The following is a 24,679-nucleotide window of genomic DNA, read 5'->3' on the forward strand; positions in this document are numbered from 1 at the left end:
TACAAAGTCATGCAAAGGAAGGGGCTGAATCCAAGAATACTGTACCCAGCAAGGCTGTCAATCAAAATTGAAGGTGAAATCAGGAGCTTCACAGACAAAAAAGGACTAAGGGAATTTATTACCACCAAACCAGCAATGCAAGAAATGCTAAAGGGTCTGCTGTAAAAAAAAAAGAAATAGGAAGTGAAGAAGTAACACAGGGGTAAAGAATAGGAATGGCGACAAATAAGTACCTATCAATAATAACTTTAAATGTAAATGGATTAAATGCCCCAATCAAAAGACATAGGGTAACGGATTGGATAAGAAAACACGACCCATATATCTGCTGTCTACAAGAAACCCACCTCAGAAAAAAAGACGCACACAGACTGAGGGTGAAGGGATGGAAAAAGGTTTTCCAGGCAAATGGAACTGAAAAAAAAGCTGGGGTAGCAATACTTATTTCTGACAAATTAGATCTCAAACTGAAGGACATAACAAGAGATAAGGAAGGCCATTTCATAATACTAAAGGGAGCAATCCAACAAGAAGAAATAACTCTGGTAAACATATATGCACCCAATACAGGAGCACCCAAATACATAAAAAAACTCCTGGAGGATATCAAGGGAGAGATTGACAGCAATACAATCATAGTAGGAGACTTTAATACCCCACTATCACCATTGGACAAATCCTCTAAACAAAACATCAGCAAAGAAACATCAATCCTAAATGACTCACTAGACCAGATGGAATTAATTGACATCTTCAGAACATTTCACCCCAAAGCCACAGAATATACATTCTTCTCAAGTGCACATGGGTCATTTTCAAAGATAGACCATATGTTGGGACACAGGCAAAGTCTCTTCAAATTCAAGAAGATAGAAATCATATCAAGCATCTTCTCAGACCACAGTGGCATAAAACTGGAAATCAACTACAATAAAAACAACCCAAAGAAATCAAACACATGGAGACTAAACAGCATGCTATTAAACCATGACTGGGTTACCAGAGAGATCAAAGAAGAAATAAAAAACATCATGACAACAAATGACAATGAAAACACAACAATCCAAAATCTATGGGACACAACGAAAGCAGTCTTGAGAGGGAAGTTCATAGCTCTACAAGCCTACTGCAAAAAACAAGAAACAGGGGTAATAAATTACCTAACCCAACAACTCAAAGAGTTAGAAAAAGAGCAACAAGAAAAGCCCAGTGTAAGCATAAGGAAGGAAATAATAAAGATCAGAGCACAGATAAACGACATAGAGACCAAAGAAACAATTCAAAAGATCAACAAGACCAAGAGCTGGTTCTTTGAAAGGATAAACAAGATTGATGAACCTCTAGCCAGGCTCACCAAGAAGCAAAGAGAGAGGACCCAAATAAACAAGATCAGAAATGAAAGAGGTGAAATAACAACAGATCCCGCTGAAATACAAAGGATTGTTAAAAAATACTACGAACAACTCTATTCCAACAAACTGGACAACCTGGAGGAAATGGACATATTCCTAGAAAAATATAACCTTCCAAAACTCAATCAGGAAGAATCTAAACAGCTCAACATGCCAGTAACTATGGAAGAAATTGAAGCAGTCATCAAAGAGCTTCCGGCAAACAAAAGCCCGGGGCCAGACGGCTTCACAGGAGAATTCTACCAAACATTCAAGGAAGAACTAAAACCTATCCTCCTCAGACTATTCCAAAAAATTCAAGAGGAAGGAACACTTCCAAGCTCCTTCTATGAAGCCAGCATCACCCTAATACCAAAACCAGATAAAGACAACACAATGAAGGAGAATTACAGGCCAATATCCCTCATGAATGTAGATGCCAAAATCCTCAACAAAATTCTAGCAAATAGGATCCAGCAGTACATCAGAAAGATCATACACCATGACCAAGTAGGATTTATCCCAGGAATGCAAGGATGGTTCAATATCCGCAAATCAATAAATGTGATACATCACATAAACAAATTGAGAGATAAAAATCACATAGTCATATCAATTGATGCAGAAAAAGCATTTGACAAAATCCAACACCCTTTCTTGATAAAAACTCTCAACAAGGTGGGAATAGAAGGATCATACCTCAACATAATAAAAGCTATATATGATAAACCCACAGCTAACATCATACTCAATGGGCAAAAACTAAAACCATTTCCCCTAAGAACAGGAACAAGACAGGGATGCCCACTCTCACCACTCCTGTTTGACATAGTACTGGAAGTATTAGCCACTGCAATTAGACAAGAAGAAGAAATAAAAGGCATCCAAATTGGAAAAGAAGAAGTAAAGCTGTCCTTATTTGCAGATGACATGATATTGTACATAAAAAACCCGAAAGACTCCATAAAAAAACTAACAGACTTAATAAATGAATTCGGCAATGTAGCAGGATACAAAATTAATGCCAAGAAATCTATGGCATTTCTATACACCAACAATGAACTTACAGAAAGAGAGACTAAAAAAGCAATCCCATTTTCCATTGCACCAAAAAAATTAAGATACTTAGGAATAAACCTAACCAAGGAGGTAAAAGACCTATATGCGGAAAACTACAGGACCCTGAAAAAAGAGATAGAGGAAGATGTAAACAGATGGAAGAACATACCATGTTCATGGATTGGTAGAATCAACATCATTAAAATGTCCATACTACCCAAAGCAATCTATAGATTCAATGCACTCCCCATTAAAATACCAACGGCGTATTTCACAGACCTAGAAAGAACTCTCCAAAAATTCATCTGGAATAAAAAAAGACCCCGAATAGCCACAGCAATCCTGAGAAAGAAGAATAAAGTAGGAGGGATCTCAATACCAGATTTCAAGCTGTATTACAAAGCCACTGTCCTCAAAACAGCCTGGTACTGGCACAAGAACAGACATATAGATCAATGGAACAGAATAGAGAATCCAGATATCGACCCAAACCAATATGCGCATTTAATATTTGACAAAGGAGGCATGAGCATACAGTGGAGTCAAGACAGTCTCTTTAATAAATGGTGTTGGGAAAATTGGACAGATACATGCAAAAAAATGAAACTAGATCACCAACTTACACCATACACAAAAATAAACTCAAAATGGGTACAGGACTTAAATATAAGACGGGAAACCATAAAAATACTAGAGGAATCCACAGGCAGCAAAATCTCAGACATATGCCAAAAGAACTTTTTCAGTGATACTGCCCCTAGGGCAATGGAAGCCAAACAGAAAATAAACAAATGGGACTACATCAAAATAAAAAGCTTTTGCACAGCAAAAGAAACCATCAACAAAACAACAAGAAACCCCACTGTATGGGAGAACATATTTGCAAATGGTATCACTGATAAAGGTTTAATTTCCAACATCTACAGGCAGCTTATACAACTTAATAAAAGGAAGATAAAGGATCCAATAAAAAAATGGGCAACGGACCTAAATAGAATCTTTTCGAAAGAAGACAGAAGGAAGGCCAAGAGACACATGAAAACATGCTCAAAGTCACTAATTATCAGAGAGATGCAAATCAAAACAACAATGCGATACCATCTCACACCTGTCAGAATGGCTATCATCAACAAATCAACAAACGACAAGTGTTGGCGAGGATGCGGAGAAAAAGAAACCCTCGTGCACTGCTGGTGGGAATGCAGACTGGTGCAGCCACTGTGGAGAACAGTATGGAGTTTCCTCAAAAAACTGAAAATGGAACTCCCATTTGACCCAGTAATCCCACTCCTAGGAATATATCCTAAGAAACCAGAAACACCAATCAGAAAGGATATATGCACCCCTATGTTCATAGCAGCACAATTTACAATAGCTAAGATTTGGAAACAGCCTAGGTGCCCATCAGCAGATGACTGGATCAGAAAACTATGGTACATCTACACAATGGAATACTATGCTGCCGTAAAAAAGAAGGAATTACTACCATTTGTAGGCACTTGGATGGAATTAGAGAACATTATGCTAAGTGAAATAAGCCAGTCAATGAAAGAAAAATACCACATGATCCCACTCATTTGGGGATAATGAAAAACATTATAAACTGATGAACAAAAAAATAGTTACAGAGGCAGTAAAGCATCAAACAGACTGTCAAATTACAGTGGTAAGGTTAGGGAGAGGTGGGGGAAATAAGAGATCAACTGAAGGACTTATATGCATGTATATAAGAGTAAGCAACGGATACAAAACATTGGGGGGTGAGGGCATGTATGGGAGTGGGGTGGGGGTGGGGGGCAATGGTAAGATATGTACACACATAATACCTTAATAAAAATTTGAAAAAAAAAAAATAAAAAAAATAAAGACAGGAATACATCCCAAAAAAAAAAAAAAAAAAAATATCCATGCGTTTATACTATACAGGAATCTTATGAGGAGTGTTATAAGAAATAGGTGTTTGGGAAACAAAATAATTCCTTTAATTGGCATTTTCCACGTATGATTCTATATGCAGTACTATAAACCTTGCTAAAAGTTCTAAATATTACATTATTTGAATACTATCTAGGAATAGTCACAGCATTTGCCAGCATTTGAATATTCACTGTAGCCTGCAGTTCTTAGAAATACTATAAATTAAACAGTTTTTTTAAAAAGATATATAATGAATGAAGAGTTTGAAAAATTTCGTAATGTTGTATTTAAAGAATAAGTTATGTTTTTGGGAAATTCAGAGAATTTCAGTTCCTTGTTTGTGCATCCTGAAGATTAGTATCTGTCAGGAATTCTGAAACACTAGTACCAAGAGGTAAAATTTGTGCCTAAATTTCAAGAACTGGGTTTTATTGTTGTCAGAACAGTTCCAGGAAAGACCACAAGGTGGTGGTGGTGTTGCTTCATGGAAGTGGTGGTTTGGTCTCTAAACAGTCACTGTTCACTTTGTAGAGCAGGAAGTAATTTTTTCTCTCCTTTTCTTTGCTAAAGAGATTTCAGCCCAGCCGGTGTGGCTCAGTGATTGCATGTTGATCTGTGAACCAGGAGGTCACGATTCGATTCTGGGTCGGGGCACATGCTGGGGTTACGGGCTTCGTCCTGGTGGGGGAGCATGCAGGAGTCGGCTGATCCATGATTCTCTCTCATCATTGATGTTTCTCTTTCACTCTCTGAAATCAATAAAAACATATTTTAAAAAATAAATCAATAAAGACATATTTTTAAAAAGAGTTTTCAGAGACATCCATACATTGCCTGTGTCTTTAAATAGTTAAGTGAGAAATAATCTATAATAATAAAAGCATAATATGCTAATTAGACCTGCCGTCCTTCAGACAAAGCCAGGGCTGCTAGGGAAGCCCGGTCCAGGGTGCCAGAGGGAAAGCCGGTGCTGGCAGCCAGCGGGGAGGAAGGCCTACTGGTGCACAGGCCTCTAGTACAAACTCTTCTTGAAAACAGAAGGGAAAGAATTCACCAGTGAAGCCATCTGTAGCTACAGTTTTCTTTGTTGGAAGGTTGTTTGTTTTTTGTTGTTGTTGTTTTTGGTTGTTTGCTTTTTACTGCAAATTGTATTTCTTTAGTACATCGATCAGCTGCCTCCTGCACGCCCCCTACTGGGGATGTGCCCGCAACCCAGGTACATGCCCTTGACCGGAATCAAACCCGGGACCCTTGAGTCCGCAGGCCGACGCTCTATCCACTGAGCCAAACCGGTTTCGGCTTCTTTAGTAGTTAAAATACCCATTCAAGTTATTTATATTTTTATCTGAATGAACTTCGGTAGTTTGTGTCTGAATCAAAGAATTTGTCCTTTCCATCCATGTTCTTGATTTCATGAGCATTAAGTTGTTTCTAGTTGCTTATTGTTCTTTTAATGTCTGTAGGATCTGTAGTGATGTCCCCTCTTTTATTCCTGATACTGGATTTTGTTTGCTTTTTTTAAAGTCTCTTTAAAAGCCTTTTCTATTATTTTTCTGCTAATTTTATTTCAGTTCTTTATTTTCTCCCTTTGGGTTTATGTGTTCCCTTTTCTTGTTTCTTAAAGTGATCATTAATTTGAGACCTTTTTCTCTTTTCTAATAAAAGCAGTTAATGCTGTAACTTTCCCTTTAAACACTGCTATAGCCAACTTCCAGAGCTATTGGTAGTTATATTTTAATTTTAATTCTATTTAGAATGTTTTTCATTAATCCTGGGAAATTCACAGCCACTTTCTCCTAATATATTGTCCCTCTCCTTTGTTACTTTTGCTATCTCTATGGCAATCTGTTTGAAACATTCCCTTTTATCCCCTTGTTTCTTAAACCTCTGTCTTATTATTTTCATCTTATTTTTCTTTGGTGTATGGGTAATTTCCTCAGTTCTATCTTTAAGCTTGCAACCTGTTTTTCCAACTTTCTAAATTCATCTATTAATATTTTAATTTTAAAATAACTATATCTTTCATTTCTAGAAGTACTTAAAAGTACCTATCCATGCCCTAACCGGTTTGGCTCAGTGGATAGAGCGTTGGCCTGCGGACTCAAGGGTCCCAGGTTCGATTCCGGTCAAGGGCATGTACTGTGGTTGCGGGCACATCCCCAGTAGGGGGTGTGCAGGGGGACAGCTGATCGATGTTTCTCTCTCATCGATGTTTCTAGCTCTCCCTCTTCCTTCCTCTCTGTAAAATATCAATAAAATATAAAAAAATTAAAATAAAAGTATCTATCCTTTTGTTTCCCACGGTAGTCTTTTACAAGTTATTTCATGATAGTGAAAGATTTGTCTGTATATCTGCTTGACTCTTCAGGTGGATTGTGGTGTGGGCCTTGTTTGTTTTGTAAATTTTGATTGGAACACAACTTTTTGAGACTCCCAACCCTACCCTTTAAGAATTCTTTATTTTCTTTTTTCTATGATAATTTTGTGACCTGGATTGTGGAAGCATTCCTCCAGAGAGGTTTTTAATTCATGAGCATTTTTATATCTACTTTGAATTTCTTTGTTAGATAATTTCAACATCTCTGTCATCTCAGCATTGATGTTTGTTGATTGTCTTTTTCTGGTTCTTCATATGCTGAGGTAATTTTGGATTGTATCCTGGACATTTTTAATATGATTTTATGAGACTCTGAGTCTTGTTTAAATCTGCCAATTTGGTGGTACTTCAAATTCTGGTCTACACCAATATGCTTGTTTCTATTTACTTTTCAGAGTCCTTAAATAGTGGCTTGGTGCATTCTGTCCACATTTATAGCTCCATTCAGTGGGAAAGACTGGATGGGATGTGCTTACTCCCTTTACCTAGAGCCTTCTCTTCAAATGGTTTTACATTTGCTTTGTTCAAATAACACTAGCCCCTGGCTAGTGTTTTATGTTAATTTCCTGAGCTTTGAACCTCAACTTTAAATCCCAAACCTAAATTGTTTAGGTGCACAGGCTTTAGTTTCAGTTCTTAATGAACTGAGCCTAGCAAAAACAGACAAAATTCCCTGCTGTCTTCCTATGCCAGTAGGCAGAGTTTTAGCCTCAGTATCAACTCCCTTCTGTGGTAGGTCCAAAGATTTTTTTTTTTCTTCTCCCCAAGCGAGTGTGAAAGACCCTCACGTTACACCCTCTGGACAACTGTGATGCTGGACCCACTGGTCTCCCTTCTCCTGCTCTTTTTGGCAGCTGTGGCTTTTTCACTTCTTTTAAATGTGGCTCTTAGTTAAAATAGTATTTTAAGTTTACTTTTTTTTTTTTTTTTTTTACTTCCAATTAAATCCATAGGTTAATATAATTAACTTAATGTCTCTGTGAGATATGGCATTAAGGAGAAAAACGATTTGATGAACATGAACCCTTTTTTTTTTTTAATATATTTTATTGATTTTTTACAGAGAGGAAGAGAGAGGGATAGAGTTAGAAACATCGATGAGAGAGAAACATCGATCAGCTGCCTCCTGCACACCCCCTACTGGGGACATGCCCGCAACCAAGGTACATGCCCTTGACCGGAATCGAACCTGGGACCTTTCAGTCCGCAGTCTGACGCTCTACCACTGAGCCAAACCAGTTTCGGCTTAAGTTTACTTTTTTTAAGTTTACTTTTTTCCCACCATTTATAAGGGTGTGTAGCAGATATATTTTTAGATTTTCTTTTTTTTTTAAATTTAATAAATCTTTATTGTTCAGATTATTACAATTGTTCCTCTTTTTTCCCCCCATAGCTCCCCTCCACCCGGTTCCCGCCCCACCCTCTGCCCTTACCGCCCCCCCCCCCCCACTGTCCTCATCCATAGGTGTCCAGTCTCTTCCCGCAACCCCCACACCCCTTTCCTCCCGAGAATTGTCAGTCCACTCCCTTTCTATGCCCCTGATTCTTTTATATTCACCAGATTATTCTGTTCCTCAGATTTTTTTATTCATTGATTTTTAGATTCACTTGTTGATAGACATGTATTTGTTGTTCATAATTTTTATCTTTACCTTTTTCTTCTTCTTCCTCTTCTTAAAGAATACCTTTCAGCATTTCATATAATACTGCTTTGGTGGTGATGAACTCCTTTAGCTTTTTCTTATCTGTGAAGCTCTTTATCTGCCCTTCAATTCTGAATGATAGCTTTGCTGGGTAGAGTAATCTTGGTTGTAGGTTCTTGCTTTTCATCACTTTGAATATTTCTTGCCACTCCCATCTGGCCTGCATAGTCTCTGTTGAGAAATCAGCTGACAATCGTATGGGTGCTCCCTTGTAGGTAACTAACTGCTTTTCTCTTGCTGCTTTTAATATTCTCTCTTTGTCTTTTGCTCTTGGCATTTTAATTATGATGTGCCTTGGTGTGGTCCTCTTTGGATTCCTTTTGTTTGGGGTTCTGTGCGCTTCCTGGACTTGTAAGTCTATTTCTTTCACCAGGTGGGGGAAGTTTTCTGTCATTATTTCTTCAAATAGGTTTTCAGTATCTTGCTCTCTCTCTTCTTCTGGCACCCCCATAATTCTGATGTTGGTACACTTGAGGTTGTCCCAGAGGCTCCTTACACTGTCCTCAAATTTTTGGATTCTTTTTTCTTTTTGCTTTTCAGGTTGTTTTTTTGCTTCTTTGTATTTCAAATCTTTGACTTGATTCTTGCGGTCCTCTAGTCTGCTGTTAGATCTCTGTATAATATTTTTTATTTCAGTCAGTGTATGCTTAATTTCTAGTTGGTCCTTTTTCATATCCTCGAGTGTCTCGCTAAATTTATCGGCCCTTTCTAGAAAATTCTTGAAAAACCTTATAACTGTGGTTTTGAACTCTATATCCAGTTGTTTGCTTTACTCCATTTCTTTCATTTGTGACCTGTTTCTTTGCCTCCGCATTTTGGCTGCTTCCCTGAGTTGATAGAGTGGCTTTGTGTGCTAGGTGTCCTATAGGGCCCAGTGGCTCAGCCTCCCCAGTTACCTGAGGTGGACACTCTTGGTGCACCCCTTTGTGGGCTGTGTGCACAGCCTTGTTGTAGTTAAGCCTTAATTGTTGTTGGTATCACTGGGAGGAATTGACCTCCAGGCCAATTGGCTGTGAGGATCAGCTGTGTCTATGCTGGGAGAACTTCTGTGCTGGAGACACCCTTGTGAGACTTGCAAAAGCCTCTGTGCTCAGCTTGGATGGGGTGGAGTCTCAGGGTGGAGCAGACAGCATTGATTTCCCATCAGCCCTGCCCTAATAGGCCCCTGTGTTTTAGTATTCCGTGGTAATTGCTGCAAGCGCATCCGAGAGAAAGCTGCCCTCAAGTTTTGCTTGCTGCCCGACAGTCCAGTTTCTCCCCGAATGAGTCTGAATCCCCAGAGTCTCACCCGGAACTGGAGTTCAGTGCAGTCAGGAGCTTTTGTCTCCCTCCTGCTTGAGAAAGCCAGCCGCACGCTCAGTTGTCCGCCCTCTCCGCGCGCACACGCGCCTCAGTACCTCTGCCTTCCGCAGTTCCTCTGAGTCTCAGTGTGCTTTTCTCTTTCCTGACAGTCCAGTTTCACCCCGTATGAGTCTGGGTCCCCAGAGTCTCGCTTGGAACTGGAGTTCAGTGCAGTCAGGAGCATTTGTCTCCCTCCCACTTGAGAAAGCCAGCCGCGCACTCAGTTGCCAGTCCTCTCCACAAGTGCATCCCAGTACCTCTGCCTCCTACAGCTCCTCTGAGTCTCAGTGTGCTTTTCTCTTTCTTTCTAGTTGTAGAATTTCCACTCAGCCAGCATCCTGTGTTTCTGGATGATGTCCATTTTGTCTTTTAGTTGTAGTTTTGAAATTGTTGTGCAAGGCAGCAGTTTAGGTGCTTACCTATGCCGCCATCTTGGTTTCTCAAAAGCTATTTTCAGATTTTCTTGATCACTATCTTCTTGTAACAGAAATACTTTTCTATGCCCTAACTGGTTTGGCTCAGTGGATAGAGCATCAACCTGCGGACTGAAAGGTCTCAGGTTCGATTCTAGTCAAGGGCACGTACCTTGGTTGCAGGCACATCCCTAGTAGGAGGTGTGCAGGAGGCAGCTGATCAATGTTTCTCTCTCATCGATGTTTGTAACTCTTTATCCCTCTCCCTTCCTCTCTGTAAAAAAATCAAAATATATTTTTTTAAAAAAACAACAAATACTTTTCTATAGACTTTTTCTTTTAAAAATCAGCTTAAGTACACAAATACAAAATTGGAGGCCCAAATGGGATAGTAACTAATTTATTGCTAGAATAACTGGAATTTTTTAAAACATGCATATACAGATAAATGTGTATTTTGTTTATGTGACATGTTTATATGTTTTAGGCTAGAAACAATTATATGTATGTCCAGTCAGGATTGAGAGTTACTGTTATCTCTTATGACTCTAGAAAATACAGTGTGACTTCAGAAAAAAAACCTCTCAGTATAATGAAATTATACTGTTTCAAATTCAGGTACTGTGGAAAGGGCAATTGTAATCTTGGAGGACAAAAGTAAGACACTGCTCTAATAATCAGAGAGCTGAGGTCTGTGTGGTTGGTTTTCCTTGTTTTGTGTGGTGTCATATTGTCCTGGCTTTCAGTGGGAGTCAGTTTAGTTGTAAGATTTCCTTTGTCTTTCACGTGAAGTTGCTGCTTGTCAGAGACACGTTCTTCCCTTCTTTCCTGGCAGGAATGAGTAGCGACAGTGATGTGGAATGTGACACTGAGAATGAGGAGCAGGAAGAGCACACCGGCCTGGGTGGATTCAACGACTCTTTCACGGCACAGCCCCCAGATGAAGGTGCAGCGCCTGCTGTCATTTCACAGAGATGAATAAAGCCAATTCTGCTGCTGCTGCTGATTTGCTTCTGTTTCTACTTCTGCTTCTTTTTCTGTTTTAATTATTGTCATTTATGAGACAATACTAGTATATATGGGGTAAACTAAATGGTGAGAACTGAAGAAAATTCGTAGGTAATATTTGGCTGGTCAGACACCTAATGGGTGCTACTTACTGAGTGAAGCAGGGGTCAGGAACCTGCTCCAGTACAGCCTGTGGTTCTCTAAGAATAGCTTTTCTGTTGTGAAGTTATAAAACAGAGTCCATTTGTGGCCTATGGCACCTACGTACTAGTATTTACTCTCTGCCCATTTGTAGTAGATGTTTGCCAGCCCATAGGGACGTTTCAGATGTTTGACTTCTTTCTTTTTAGAGATATTTGTAGCCTAGCAAATAAGGTAACTTTTTTTAAAGATAACTTTTTCTGATTTTTTTAGAAATATGTGCAGATAATGGAATCATCAGTTATTATTCCCTCTTCCTCTGAAAAATGTCTTAGAAAAAAAGCTCAGAGAGAAACCTATTGTTAATATTTTTGTTTTGTTTGAGGTATTAAACATAATGTTTCATGTATATATGTATGTATGTATTGCAAAATGATTACCACAGTAAGTTTAGTTAACATCACCCACTGTTAATATTTTATCCAAAGACCTTAATGATCAATCTGAGCATTCAGAAGAATTTCTGGAATGAGAATGTTGCCAGGCTTATGCTAATTGTCAGCTTTATATTTTACATATTTCCCTCATGTTCTAGTGTGTAATATAGAGCCACGCATTTGATGATTTTTAAGTATTAAAACACTTTTAGTAATTTTTTCTCCTTCCAAAAGAAGCAGCCAACTTTTGGCAAGTTTTTGAGTGCTATTAGGTGTTTGTCGTGATACTTGCATGTGCAATTTAATTGACTTTCAATACATTTTATGTTTATACAATCTTCAGAGTGTACATCACCATTTCCTGTTCCTTCTTCAGCTGCCCCCACAGTGTCCCTGGAGGACAAAGTGAGGCAATGCCTTTCATTTTCTAACTATGGATATCGCACCTTTCTTTTCTCCCTTTATTTCTCCTTGTGTTTGCTTACATCTGACTCAGGTCACAAACTCCCTGAAGACAGCTTTGTTCACAACACAGCAAACCTTTATTGCTTAAATACCATACTTGATAAGATCATTTAAAGACATGCAAGAAAATACTGGTCATTAGAAAATGTAATCTGTTTTTAATTTTTTTATCTTAGATACACATTCCAGTTTTCCTGATGGTGAACAAATAGGCATTGAAGATCTCAGCTTCAATACTGAAGACAACAGTGGGAGGTAATTTTCAAACCAAGAGAACTGACTTGCAAGCTATCCTGGCCATGAAATTTGCTGTAGTTGGTGCTCAAATTGTCATCTGTCAGATTTTGTCTAATTTTTTTCATCATAAATACCTGAAATAATAATTCTGAAACTTTAGAAAGTAGCACAATTCTAGTAGAAGACTTTAGTTCACAGGGAAAAAAAGTGTGGGAAGAATTCTGTGTGATGTAATGAATAAACATGTAGTCCTTGTAGTATATTCTTAAAGAGCAGTTTGTCGACTACAACAGCAGGGCAAGTAACTGCTGAAAAATGTCCCTAGAGACGTGCATGCGCTCAGTGATGCTTGGCACCGGTGCTGTCCTGTTTTTGGCTAGATGCTCACTTGTGTTTAAGTGACTGGCTTTTGGGTTTTAATCAGTGTATAGTTTCATTGGTGCCTGCAGATAAGTGAACAGAAAAATTAGTTATGTGTAGATTCTTTCCTGTAGATACTTAATTATGTGAATGGCTGAAATAACACTACACTGACTAAAGTTAACTTATTTATCTTTTCTTGTTTTTTTTCAAGTGCAGGCACACTGATCAGTGGCTCATAATATTTCTATTGTGTGACTTTTACAAGTGTATTTTCACTAGTAAATAAGTTAAGTTAATGTGGATTGGTTATATTCCTGGTTACATGAACGCGTATAAGATCATTTAAAGTATTTCATTTTTCTGCCTCTAAAGTACAAGTATTTAATGTCCTCTTTTCTCCTTTTTTATTTTCATTAGTTGGACATTGATTTCAGTGTCAGCTACATTTAAGGAAATACAAATTGCAGGTTTACGTGAAACTGTGGTATAAGGGTTACCTTCATACTCGCAATGAGCCCAAAGTAGTTGCCAAACTTTTGCCATTGTGCTCCTGCATTTGTGTTTGAGCTGCTAGAATGTTGGTGAAAATTACACTGAAAGTTGACTAAGAGACTATTGAAAAAGCATGAATATATATACATGTGAGAGGCATCTCATCTGCTTATATTTTACTTAATATTGTTCACTTTTCCATGTCTAATGTGTTGCCGGTTGCTATGATTCATGGTTTGCTCTTTTTGTTAATAAAATGAACTTGAGAAAATATTATGCCTCTGCAATTTATTAGAAGTGGGACAGGAAGCCTCTTTTTTTTTTTTTTTTTTTTCTATTTATATTGCCTGCATATTATAGAGGCTGTTGAGCTCTGTAGACTATTGGTAAATGCATGGGAAGTTAGGAGGTTTATTTATAATGTCTTTAATATATATGGTTATGTTTTCTCTTTAAAAGTTAATTGGAAGTATTTAAGAACTATAATCTTAGGAAAAGTAAAAATTTAGCATTTGTTTACTAACATGGTAATTGGCATGCTGTTGTATAATACATAGTTTGTCATGCAGTAATCAACATTTTCTATTAGATAGAATTGTGCTCATGGTCATTACATTTTGATGAGATCATATTTTTAATCCAGCTGTTTCTTATCTCTAGCTACATTGTAATAGATGAAAATATAATGTAAGAATTTTGCGCCTTTAGTGTTGAGAGCAAACCATTGTGAAAAATAATGAGTTTTTTTTTAAATAAATCCATAAACATAAGTGATTGACACTTTGAATCTCTCACTGTTGCCTAGACATTTCTTGACCTATACAGTTTTGATACAGAACTGAGTGCTTTTCAATATGCCTTTGTAATTCTTTTTGTTTTCAAAATATGTGAAACTGCATGTGTTTAAGAATAAGAGAAGCCTGAGAATAGACTCTTCACTTGGGGAAATTTACTTGTAAGAGCTTCTTAGCATGAATGATTTAGCCATGAGATTCTCTTGGGTCATTAATCTATATACAGTAGTATCCCCTTATCCACAGTTTTGTGTTCCATGATTTCAGTTACCTGTGATCCAAAAATATTAAATGGGATATTCCAGATATAAACATACATTTTAAATTGTGTGCCATTTTGTAGCGTGATAAAATCTGGTGCCATCCTGCTTTGTGTTGCACCAGCAAGAATTGAGCCCATAGGAAGACTTGAGCAAGGGATCCCCTGAAATGAGTGTCATCAAGCAGATTCAGGAATAGATTTGGACTGAAAAATAGAAGAATTACTGGAGAGTATTGCTATAATGGTTCTATTTTATTGTTGTTAATCTCTTACTCTGCCTAATTTATAAATGAAACTTTAGCATAGATATGTACGTATAGGAACATAGTTTGTAATCATACTAGAGGCCTGGTGCACGAAATTCCTGCATGGGTGTGGTCCCTAGGCCTGGCCAGCGATCTAAGTGTGAGCATCTGGCATGGAAAGGCAAGTCCCAGCTGACCTCTTGGCCATGGGCATCACCTGGGCCCCCATGCGCTCCCCTCCACCTGAGTCACGGTGCCTGAGTCCCCTCATGGAGATTGGGTGAGTTTGGCCGGATGCCACTGGCCAGGGTGCAGCATGGGCCTCTGGGCTGCCCAGCGGTGCCACACGGAAGCCAGGCGGGCAGCACGCTCTCTCCCAGCCAGCCTCACAGACCAGCTCCTGCATGAACCAGCCCCTGCGGTCCTGGCAGTTGTGGCCCAGCTCACCCAGATGATGACACATGGGTGCGGGGCAGGCTCCTCGTGGGCACCTGGCACCTGAGTCGGGGGGTAGGGGGAGAGGGCCCTGGCGTCCTGGGGGAGGGTAGCAGGGGGAGTGAGAGCGAGCTCGGACGGACATCCCACATTCTTTTTTTTTTTTTTTTTTTTTTAAATATATTTTATTGATTTTTTACAGAGAGGAAGGAAGAGGGATAGATAGTCAGAAACATTGATGAGAGAGAAACATCGACCAGCTGCCTCTTGCACACCTCCCACTGGGGATGTGCCCGCAACCAAGTTACATGCCCTTGACCGGAATCGAACCTGGGACCCTTCAGTCCGCAGGCTGACGCTCTATCCACTGAGCCAAACCGGTTTTGGCCGGACATCCCACATTCTCATCGCACCTCCATCCCAGTCACCCCCACCCCCAGGTAGCTGGCGAGAGGTCGCAGCGTGTCACCAACGCCTGCCATGTTCCATGCCGCCCCCTGGTGGTCAGCACACGTCATAGCGAGTGGTTGAACTTCCGGTCTCTTGGTCAAATGACCACCGGAGGGGACAATTTGTATATTAGGCTTTTATTATATAGGAAGTGTTCTTAAGTTTTGCTCTTATTTTTCATGACCTTGAGGTTTTTAAAATCATTGAATTCCCCAGATTTCATAGTGATATTTAGATCACAGTACACTTGGATCTCAAGTATTTTTTTGGCTTTTCTTATCCTCTCAGGTTACTATGTATAAAAACAGGAGTGCTGCCCTTATTTTAGATGAATGGAGAATTAGTTAGTTGAGACCCTTTTAAATTGGTGGAGTTTGAGTTCACTATGTCAGCAAGACTATTTTTGATTATTATAGCTATAGGGAAATTAGAAGGTATTTACTTGTTATGCTTGCACAAAAATTTTGTAGGGGAAATTATTTGAACTTAATTTGTATATTATCTTCTGTGTTCAAGGAACCCAATCCATTTTTAGCATATTCTGACTCCATGTTTAAGAATAAAATCTATCCCTTCAAAAAAATTAAGCTTCTAAAGAAATGATATTAACTATCCTCCTGGTAAAAAATTCTCCATTTTTGTAATTAAAGTTGACAACAGGTTTTACCAAAAAAGAAAAACAAATTTGTAAATATCTAAAGCAGGGATGGGGAACATCCAGCCCACAGGCCATATAAGGCCTGTGAAATCATTTGGTCTGACCCTGCTAAGGCCTTAGGGGTGAGTTGACCAAATATAGCAGGCTAATGTTTAAGTTGATAATTTTGTATGGCTCACGAATGATGCTGTAAATATTCAAATGGCCCTTGGCAGAAACAAGGTTCCCCACCCCTGAACTAAAAGAGGAGCTCAGGCCAGCAGGGCCTCAGATAACATCGTTTTGTTCGATGGCATAGGAACTAACATAGGAACTCGACTCTTGTGTATATGGTTAGCCTGTGGTAAAATTTGTTTCGTTTTATGTCGTTTTGCTTAACGTTGCAGAACCTACTGACGATGTTAAACGAGAACTTACTGTACTCAAAAGCATTCTCCTATGATGAAGAAAATTATGCCTGTTTTGTTGGGTTCCATCTCACCTCAACTAATGTTTATGAATTATGAAATAGCAAGAAATGTGCAGAATATACACTGAGTGGCCAATTATGATCTCTGAACACATAATAATCTGCACTCAAGTGTATATGTGTGTGTGTGTGTGTGTGTGTGTGTGTGTGTGTGTGTACGAACATATATATATATTAGAGGCCCGGTGCATGAATTTGTGCATGGGTGGGGTCCAGCCAGCCTGGCCAGGGGGAGGGGACATGGGTGGTTGGCCGGCCTGCCTGCTGGTCGCACTCCTGGTCGAGGGGACAATTTGCATATTAGCCTTTTATTATATAGGATATACATTGAGTGGCCAGATTATTACGCATTCAGAGATCATAATAATCTAGCCACTCAGTGTATATACACATTCACACAATCCTTTGAGGAAAATATCTGAGACTCAATTAGCAATTTTTTACCTAGCATTCTTTCAAGGGGGAGACAAACAACTATCTTTGGGCCAAGTCCCTACCACTGTCTGTTTTTGTAAATAAAGTTTATTGGACCATAACCACATCCATTCATCTACAGATAGTCAATAGCTTGCTTTTCCCTACAAAGACAGAGTTGAGTGGCTAACGAAGCCTGATTCCCAGAGTCTAAAATATTTACTTTGACCTCTTTAAGAGATAGTTTGCTGACTTCTGTTCTGTCATTAGAATTTATGGGAGTGTCACTTTTTTCTTCTCAATATAGAAGGCTTAAGCTTAAGAAAGCATGATTTTTAAGTTAAAAAAAGATTGAACATTTTAATTAGTTGTTTGTGCTTAGTTTTGTGGATGCAGGCAGCTGCTATCCCATTATTCTAGAATCATAAACCTACAGACAAAAAATTTCTCCAAAGATGAAGTACCTGTTAACTTTGAGTAGTGGGGTCTTTGGAAAACGTGATCCCTTCCCTTGTTTCTAGCCGTATTACATACTAAGTCTGCATCCAAGTCCCCATGGTGTCAGGCACCCTCGTGCTTTCCCTCTTCGATGTGGTATGCCTGCTTTGGCTGCGCTAAGTTTTAGATAGCAGTGAGGGAAGATGCCAGTTCTTTCACTCTCTCCTCCTTGGTTGTTCTTGTTCTGCTCTGCAAAAGATCTGGTGCAAATGAGATCTCTCCCATTTTCCCAGGTATAGCTGTCATCACCCACAATCTATATAAGGAACCAATTTCTAATCCATTGCTCTACTCTGTACTATTACAGAGTCCCCACCTTTGAAGAAGAAAAAAAGTTCCCTCTTTTTCTGAAGAACATAGTTTGTCTTATTCTTTGCTTCCACCGTCACCTTGCTCAGTATTTATTTTTATCTTTTCGTTCCTAGAAAATATCTCCTTAATACCGTTTTCTCTTAGGCCTAAAGATATAGTGGTAATGCTTGCATTTTGCACAAGCATATTATTTCTGTACAGCTTGGACCAACTGTGTCATTGAGCCCTGAAGTAACCTTTGAGGTAGATAAGTTGTGCGTCAGACCATTTTGGCAGAGAAATAGGTTCAGGGAGGTTGTTAGGTTCTCTCAAGGTTCAACACCATTGGCAAGAGTGGAATGAATTGCTAGTCTAGCACTTTTTCCAATTTACCATACTTGAACCAAACCCACCATTTTAAAATCTCATGATTAAAGACCTAAAGATTGTGACTTTTTAAAATGTTTTTATTTTTTATTTTTTTTTTAAATATATTTTATTGATTTTTTACAGAGAGGAAGGAAGAGTGATAGTCAGAAACATCGATGAGAGAGAAACATCGATCAGCTGCCTCTTGCACACCTCCTACTGGGGATGTGCCCGCAACCAAGTTACATGCCCGTGACCGGAATCGAACCTGGGACCTTTCAGTCCGCAGGCTGACGCTCTTCCACTGAGCCAAACCGGTTTTGGCTTAAAATGTTTTTAGATGACTAGATTTACAAACGCATGCAAAAATCTTGAGTTCCTGTATACCTGTTACCCAGCTTCTCCTTTTGTTAACATCTTACATAACGATAGAATAGTGAACAAAACAAAGAAATTAGTCATTTATAATACTGTCAACTAAACTACAGAATTTATTCAGATTTCACCAGTTATTTCACTAACGCACTTTTTTCTGTTCCAGGATCCAGACCATGATGCCACAGTGCAATTAGTTCTCATGTCTCCTTCAGTCTGTGACAGTTCCTCAGTCTCTTCTGTTTTTCATGACCTTGACATTGTGGAAGACAACCAATTCTAGTTGACCCTTGAAAAACATGGGTTTGAACTTCCCAGGTTTGAACTTCCCAGGTCCACTTACATGCATGTTTTTTTCCCAATAAGTATATAGTTGGCCCTCCTTGTCTCTGGGTTTTACACCTGCTTATTCAGCCAACCAAGGATCAAAAACAGTATGCTGACTGTATGCATTGTTCGACATTTTATATAAGGGACTTGAGCATCCATGGGTTTTGGTGACTCCTGGAACCAATCCCCCACAGATACCCAGGGATGACTGACATTTTGGGGGTGTCAGAAGTTCTGACTGTGTGGGAGGTCACTGTCCCTAACCACTGTCTTGTTCAAGGGTCAACTGTACTTTATAGAATGTTTCTCTATTTGGATTTGTCTGGTATTTTCTCATTTTCAGTTGAGATTATGTGTTATTGGGAAGGCTACCACAGAGGTGATATGCCCTTCCAAGTGCATCGGATCAGGGGCTATTTGGTGCAGAGGCTTATTATTGGTGATGTTAATCTTATTTGGTTATGGTGGTGTCTGTCACAATTCCCCGTTAATATTTTCCCCTTCGTAATTACTAAATATTTGGGGCAAATACTTTTCAGACTGTGCAGATATTATTTCTGTTCTTAACAGCTAATTTTAGCATCCAGGAGTAGATCTTGACTATGGCAGTTATTACTGCAGTATTCTAATGGTGGTTTGTTATTTCTTCTACATTTATTATTAGAATTCTTAAGGAAAAGTCCCTTCTCCATTTTTCCCCCAGCTACTTATTTACACGAGTTTTGACTCATGGATATTCCTTCTTTGAATTGTGTTCCAGTACTGTCATTATTTTGCAGTGCAGTTCCAGTTTTGGCTGTTTGAAGCTCTTCCAGGTTGGCTCCTGTCTCCTTTTGATACGTTCCCAGTGTCTCCTTCCGTCCTTTCCTTCCCTGCCCCCACAGGATGCTTTAGGCTCATCCCTGCCCCGTTTTTTGGACAATAGTATTTAGAAACTAAGATTTGTTGACCTGTACTCTTAGAGAAACAAATTCAACTACAGTACAGTGTTTTTGTACAGATTTTAGCCTTTTAGTGTGATATCAAAACACTTTTTCCAAAGTGATTTAGATATTATGATTCAGAGTTACATTAGTTCCTTTTTCCCTAGTCTCTCCAGTGTGATTATGTGGCTCATTTTAATTTAGTTAGATTCATCTGTCAGTCTGCATTCTGTCTTCTCCCACACATCCTGGTTGGTTTTTTAATTTACATATATTAAAATTGCCTTTGTGATATACAGTTCTGTGGCTTTTGACAAATACAGTCATGTATCTGCTACTGTACCGAAGAGCTCAGTACCCCCAAATTCCCTTGTGTTGGCTCTTTATAGGTAAAATCCCCCACCACCCAGCCCCTGGTAGTTCTCTGTCCTCTTGGTTTTCCCTTTTACAGAGTCATACAGAATTATTGTAGCCTTTCACTTAGCAAAATGCAGTTAAGTCTCATCCATCTTCTGTAAATTGGTACTTCATTCCTTTTTATTGCCAAGTAATATTTCACTGTATAAATGTACCACAGGTTATTCATTTACCTGTTGAAGGACATTTGGTTTATTTCCAGTCTTGGGGTGATGATGAACTTTATAAAAATTTTGTATAGGTTTTTGTGTGAACATTCATTTCCATTCTCTAAGGTATTATATGCCTTGGAGTGGGATTGCTGGGTATGTAATAAGAGAATTTGGTTGGCTTTTGTCCCTGGTTCTTGGGATATAGCCTCTAAGCGCTTAGAATTTTCTGAGTGATAGGAGTGTGGATCCTGATAGTTTATGCTAAAGACATGACTCAGGATGTGGCTGCCATGCCGAAAGACTAACCTTGTGATTAGAGGACTGGGGCTAGAAGTCACATGATAGGAGCCTGAATAGTTTGTCCTTATTTCCAGTGAGTCAGTCATGGCTACCGAGTGAAACCCCAATAAGAACTCTGCACACTGAAACTCTGAATGTGCTTCCCTGTTTAGCAATACTCTGTATTGTCATGTGTTGATGGTTCAGGAGGGTAACATGCCCTGATCACCAGGGAGCTTCACATTGGGACTCTCCACACCTCACCCTATTGTGTCTCTCCTTTTCCCTGGTTCTGATTTGTGTCCTTATAAAACTGGAATTGTAAGCAGTATATTTCCTGAGTTCTAAAAGCTGCTCAAGCCAGTTATCAAACCTAATGGGCAATGGTGGGAACTCCCAAATTTGTAGCCAACTGGTGGCCTGGGACTTCCAAACCTGGCGTCTGAAGTGAGAGCGTCTCGTGGAGGACTTTGCCTTTAACCTCTCAAGTTTGGCCTAACTGCAGGTAGTTGGTGACAGAAGTCATTTCACTGAGTTGTGTGATTTTAGAAGAAACTGTCAAACTTTTCCAGAAGTAGCACTGCCATTTTGCATGCCCAACAACATAATGAGGATACTAGTATCATCCCACAAACACTTGGTCCTGTCATTATTTTTGAGTTATCCTGGTAAGTATGTAGTGATACTCGATTGCTAATATTTTGCTGAGGATTTTTGCATTATATTCACGAGGAATTGTTATTGGTCTGTAGTTCTGTTTTCATCTAATTTGGTATCAGATTAATGCTGTCCTAATAAAATGAATCGTCTTTTCTGAAAGAATGTATAGAATTGGTGTTACCCTTGATCAGAATTTGCCAATGAAACCACTTGGAAGGTGTTGTGTTCCCCCCACCCTGTAGGAGTGTTTTTGGTATTTAACCTGCTTAGTGTTCTGAGCTTCTTGGTTCTATCATTTGGTGTCTATCCTTAATTTTGGAAATTTTTCAGCCATTATTTCTTCTGCCCATTATCTTTCTCTTCTAGGATCCTAATTATGCATATGTTAAACTGATATTGTCCCACAGCTCTTACATGTTCCTATGGGTTTGTCTCCTTCGGAAAGAGATGTTTCTTTTGAACTAAGTAAATGGTATATTAGATTTTTTTCAAGTATAAATACTACTTAACTATCACAATATTCCTTTTCTTTTATTCCCAGCTTTAACAAACTTCAAATATGATTCTTTCAGACCTTTGCTGCTTTCTCAATTCTTGCTCTTTCATTTCCATATAAAATCATTTAAGTGCTGAATGTAGGGCTGTGGTTGGCAAACTCTTTAGTCAACAGAGCCAAATATCAACAGTACAACGATTGAAATTTCTTTTGAGAGCCAAATTTCTTAAACTTAAACTTCTTCTAATGCCACTTCTTCAAAATAGACTCGCCCAGGCCGTGGTATTTTGTGGAAGAGCCACACTCAAGGGGCCAAAGAGCCGCATGTGGCTCGCGAGCCGCAGTTTGCCGACCACGGATTTAGGGCATTAGGGGTTTAAGTGCTTTCTGGACTTAGTGGTGGGGAGAAGAGAGTAAACAGTGCAGTTTATTAGGTTTACTTGTTTTGCATGTTTAATTCCATTCACTTAGATGCAGGTGTCTTGTTTTATTAGCTTCACTTCCACCCCCAACCTTTGTCTCTATCTCCTATTAACTCTCTGAACAGCAAACCTCCAGACAGAATTTCAAATGCAATTCACCTGATTATTTTCCTTTCTTTGCAGTTTAAAACAAAAGGGAAAGAATAAAGTGAAAGGGAAAAGCTGGTTGGATGCAGTTTAAAGACCAAAGTAGTGGATAGATTTGAGGAGTTAACACTTAGCCTTTGGGAGGTCCTATTCCTCATCTATTTGAGGATACTCACCCCTCTTCTTCCCCTCCCCCACCCCATATAAACTTACAGGGAAAACATGTAGAAGAGGAAATATATCTCATGTATTTTCAGGGAAGGAAATAACAGAGCAACACTAGCAACTTTTTAAAACAATATTTCTACTTTAAAGTTTAAGAAAACTACCAACTCAAGATTATATTTTGTTCGGAGGGGAATCAAGCTAAATTTCAGCACTAAATATATAACCTTTGAATAAAAAGACAAATGACTAGTGGTTTTAAATTGCTGGGTTTTATTAAGATATTGGCAAAATTTCAACATACTTCTCACCTGAATGAACAGTTTTAATGAAATATGAAGGATCACTGGTGATTGCAACTCAACTCAAGAGTGAGATGTAGAGCAGGTTCTTAAGTTGATAAATTTACTTTATTCACTTCACTCCATAGAGAATTTCTTTGCAGAGAATGTCATGAACAAGAGGACAAAGCCTGTCTCTCACCAAAGAGCACCTAGAGGAGGTTACTGATGATACATCTGTGGGTTATCTAACACATCAGAGTCGTTCCTTTTCCAGAACAACTGTTATGTCCGTCTGGAGTTCCCTATCTTACTTCATACTTTCTAATTAGTACAATAAATAATCTTCAAAATAGAAGATAAAATGCTGCTAGAGGAAGTAATTATTTTTCAAGACAGTACCATTTGTCTGGAAAATAGTCGTGTTATAATACTGGCAGTATCTTGTTTTGAAAAAAAATCTAAGCTATTCACAGGTCGGAACATAAGAGTTGGTGGGTATCTATCACCTTTTATGGCCTTGCTTAGGTGAGAATGACCATTGAGGGAACAAATTATGTTTAAACATCAAAGTAATTATTTAGATCACTTTCTTACAAAGCCTTGGTCAGCTTCTGATGGGGAAGGAAGTGCTTGAACCACAGCAGTTGTATCTGTAAACACTGAACTTCCTGCATCGTTTTCATTTGCCCACTGGATGTAGCACTTCTTACTGGCAGTGTTCCAAAATGGAGTGTGATTATCAGGGAGATAAGCATGACACCATACCACCATGTGGACATCGTACCACTATAAATGTGGTCAGGCTCAATATTGACATTGATGTTGCTGACACTGTCCTTGGAAAAGGTGTTACTTTCAAGATCCTCTTAAATAAAACAGTAACTTTAATTTTATTAATTCAAGGACAATGGATGGCATTTCTAGGTAAAGTAAAGGTATATACATGTGTATTTCCACCATCCTCTTTAGTAGAGACCTAACTGGTACTGAGAGCCCCAGTGTTTGATGTAATAATGCTGCTTAACATCAGTTCGCTCTCAATAGTACACATCCAGAAAGTGAACAAATTAGGGTGATTTCCTTTGAAACTCAGTGAATGTACAAGGCGTTTATAATCACTTTAGTTGGTGACTTGAAGTCTATTTCCCTAACCAATACTATACTTTCTTGTTTACACTGTTTTACTATTTCCTATTCTAACAAAACTTTAGCAGGCAAATTGATGCAGATCATGTTAAATTCAAAAGGGATACTGCCACTCTTAAAGACTGTAGAACTTTCACCACCACTAAATTACAGTGAGTACAAGTACAAAACACAGAGTTCACAGACTGTACCTCAGCATTAACAGTTAATATATATTATATAGATACTTTTATATCTATCTAATATTTTTACAGTCACCAGATACACCATCTTAAAGTACAAGTTACAGAAATGTGTAAAAACCATTAGTTAGAGGATACTTATTGCTCACATCAGCAAGCAGCAAATAAGGGCACAGGATTGAACTGAAGGGAACTACTTTCTATCACCAGTGGCATTAAGATATAACACTGCACTTCACAAAGCACTGCTTCTATCTGGTTTATAGAACCAAGAGCAGCATATATCAGACCAATAACCACTACTTTAATATGTATTATAGAATTTTAAAGGACTTACCTTACAAATGGTACCTAACTACTCTATAAATATGCATGTGGACAAATGAAAATTTGCTATTTTTTACAATACTGTTTCATAACTTGATCATACTAGAACTACTTTGCTTTATTTTCTACAGGGCTATGGTATGAA

At 38.7% G+C, this 24,679-nt stretch overlaps 1 protein-coding gene across 2 annotated transcripts in view; it reads left to right on the plus strand.

Moving 5' to 3' along the window:
• TRIM37 (tripartite motif containing 37) overlaps positions 1-24,679 on the plus strand; it is a 166,854-nt gene that overhangs the window by 81,861 nt on the left and 60,314 nt on the right. For both annotated transcript variants that reach the window (XM_080679841.1, XM_080679840.1), the window contains exons 23-24: positions 11,037-11,147; positions 12,429-12,507. In XM_080679841.1, the coding sequence (XP_080535967.1) occupies positions 11,037-11,147; positions 12,429-12,507 (190 nt within the window). The remainder of the gene's footprint in view (positions 1-11,036; positions 11,148-12,428; positions 12,508-24,679) is intronic.

The sequence above is a fragment of the Plecotus auritus genome (genome assembly GCF_963455305.1).
Source record: "Plecotus auritus genome assembly, chromosome: 7".
In the NCBI taxonomy this organism is placed as follows: Eukaryota; Metazoa; Chordata; class Mammalia; order Chiroptera; family Vespertilionidae; genus Plecotus; species Plecotus auritus.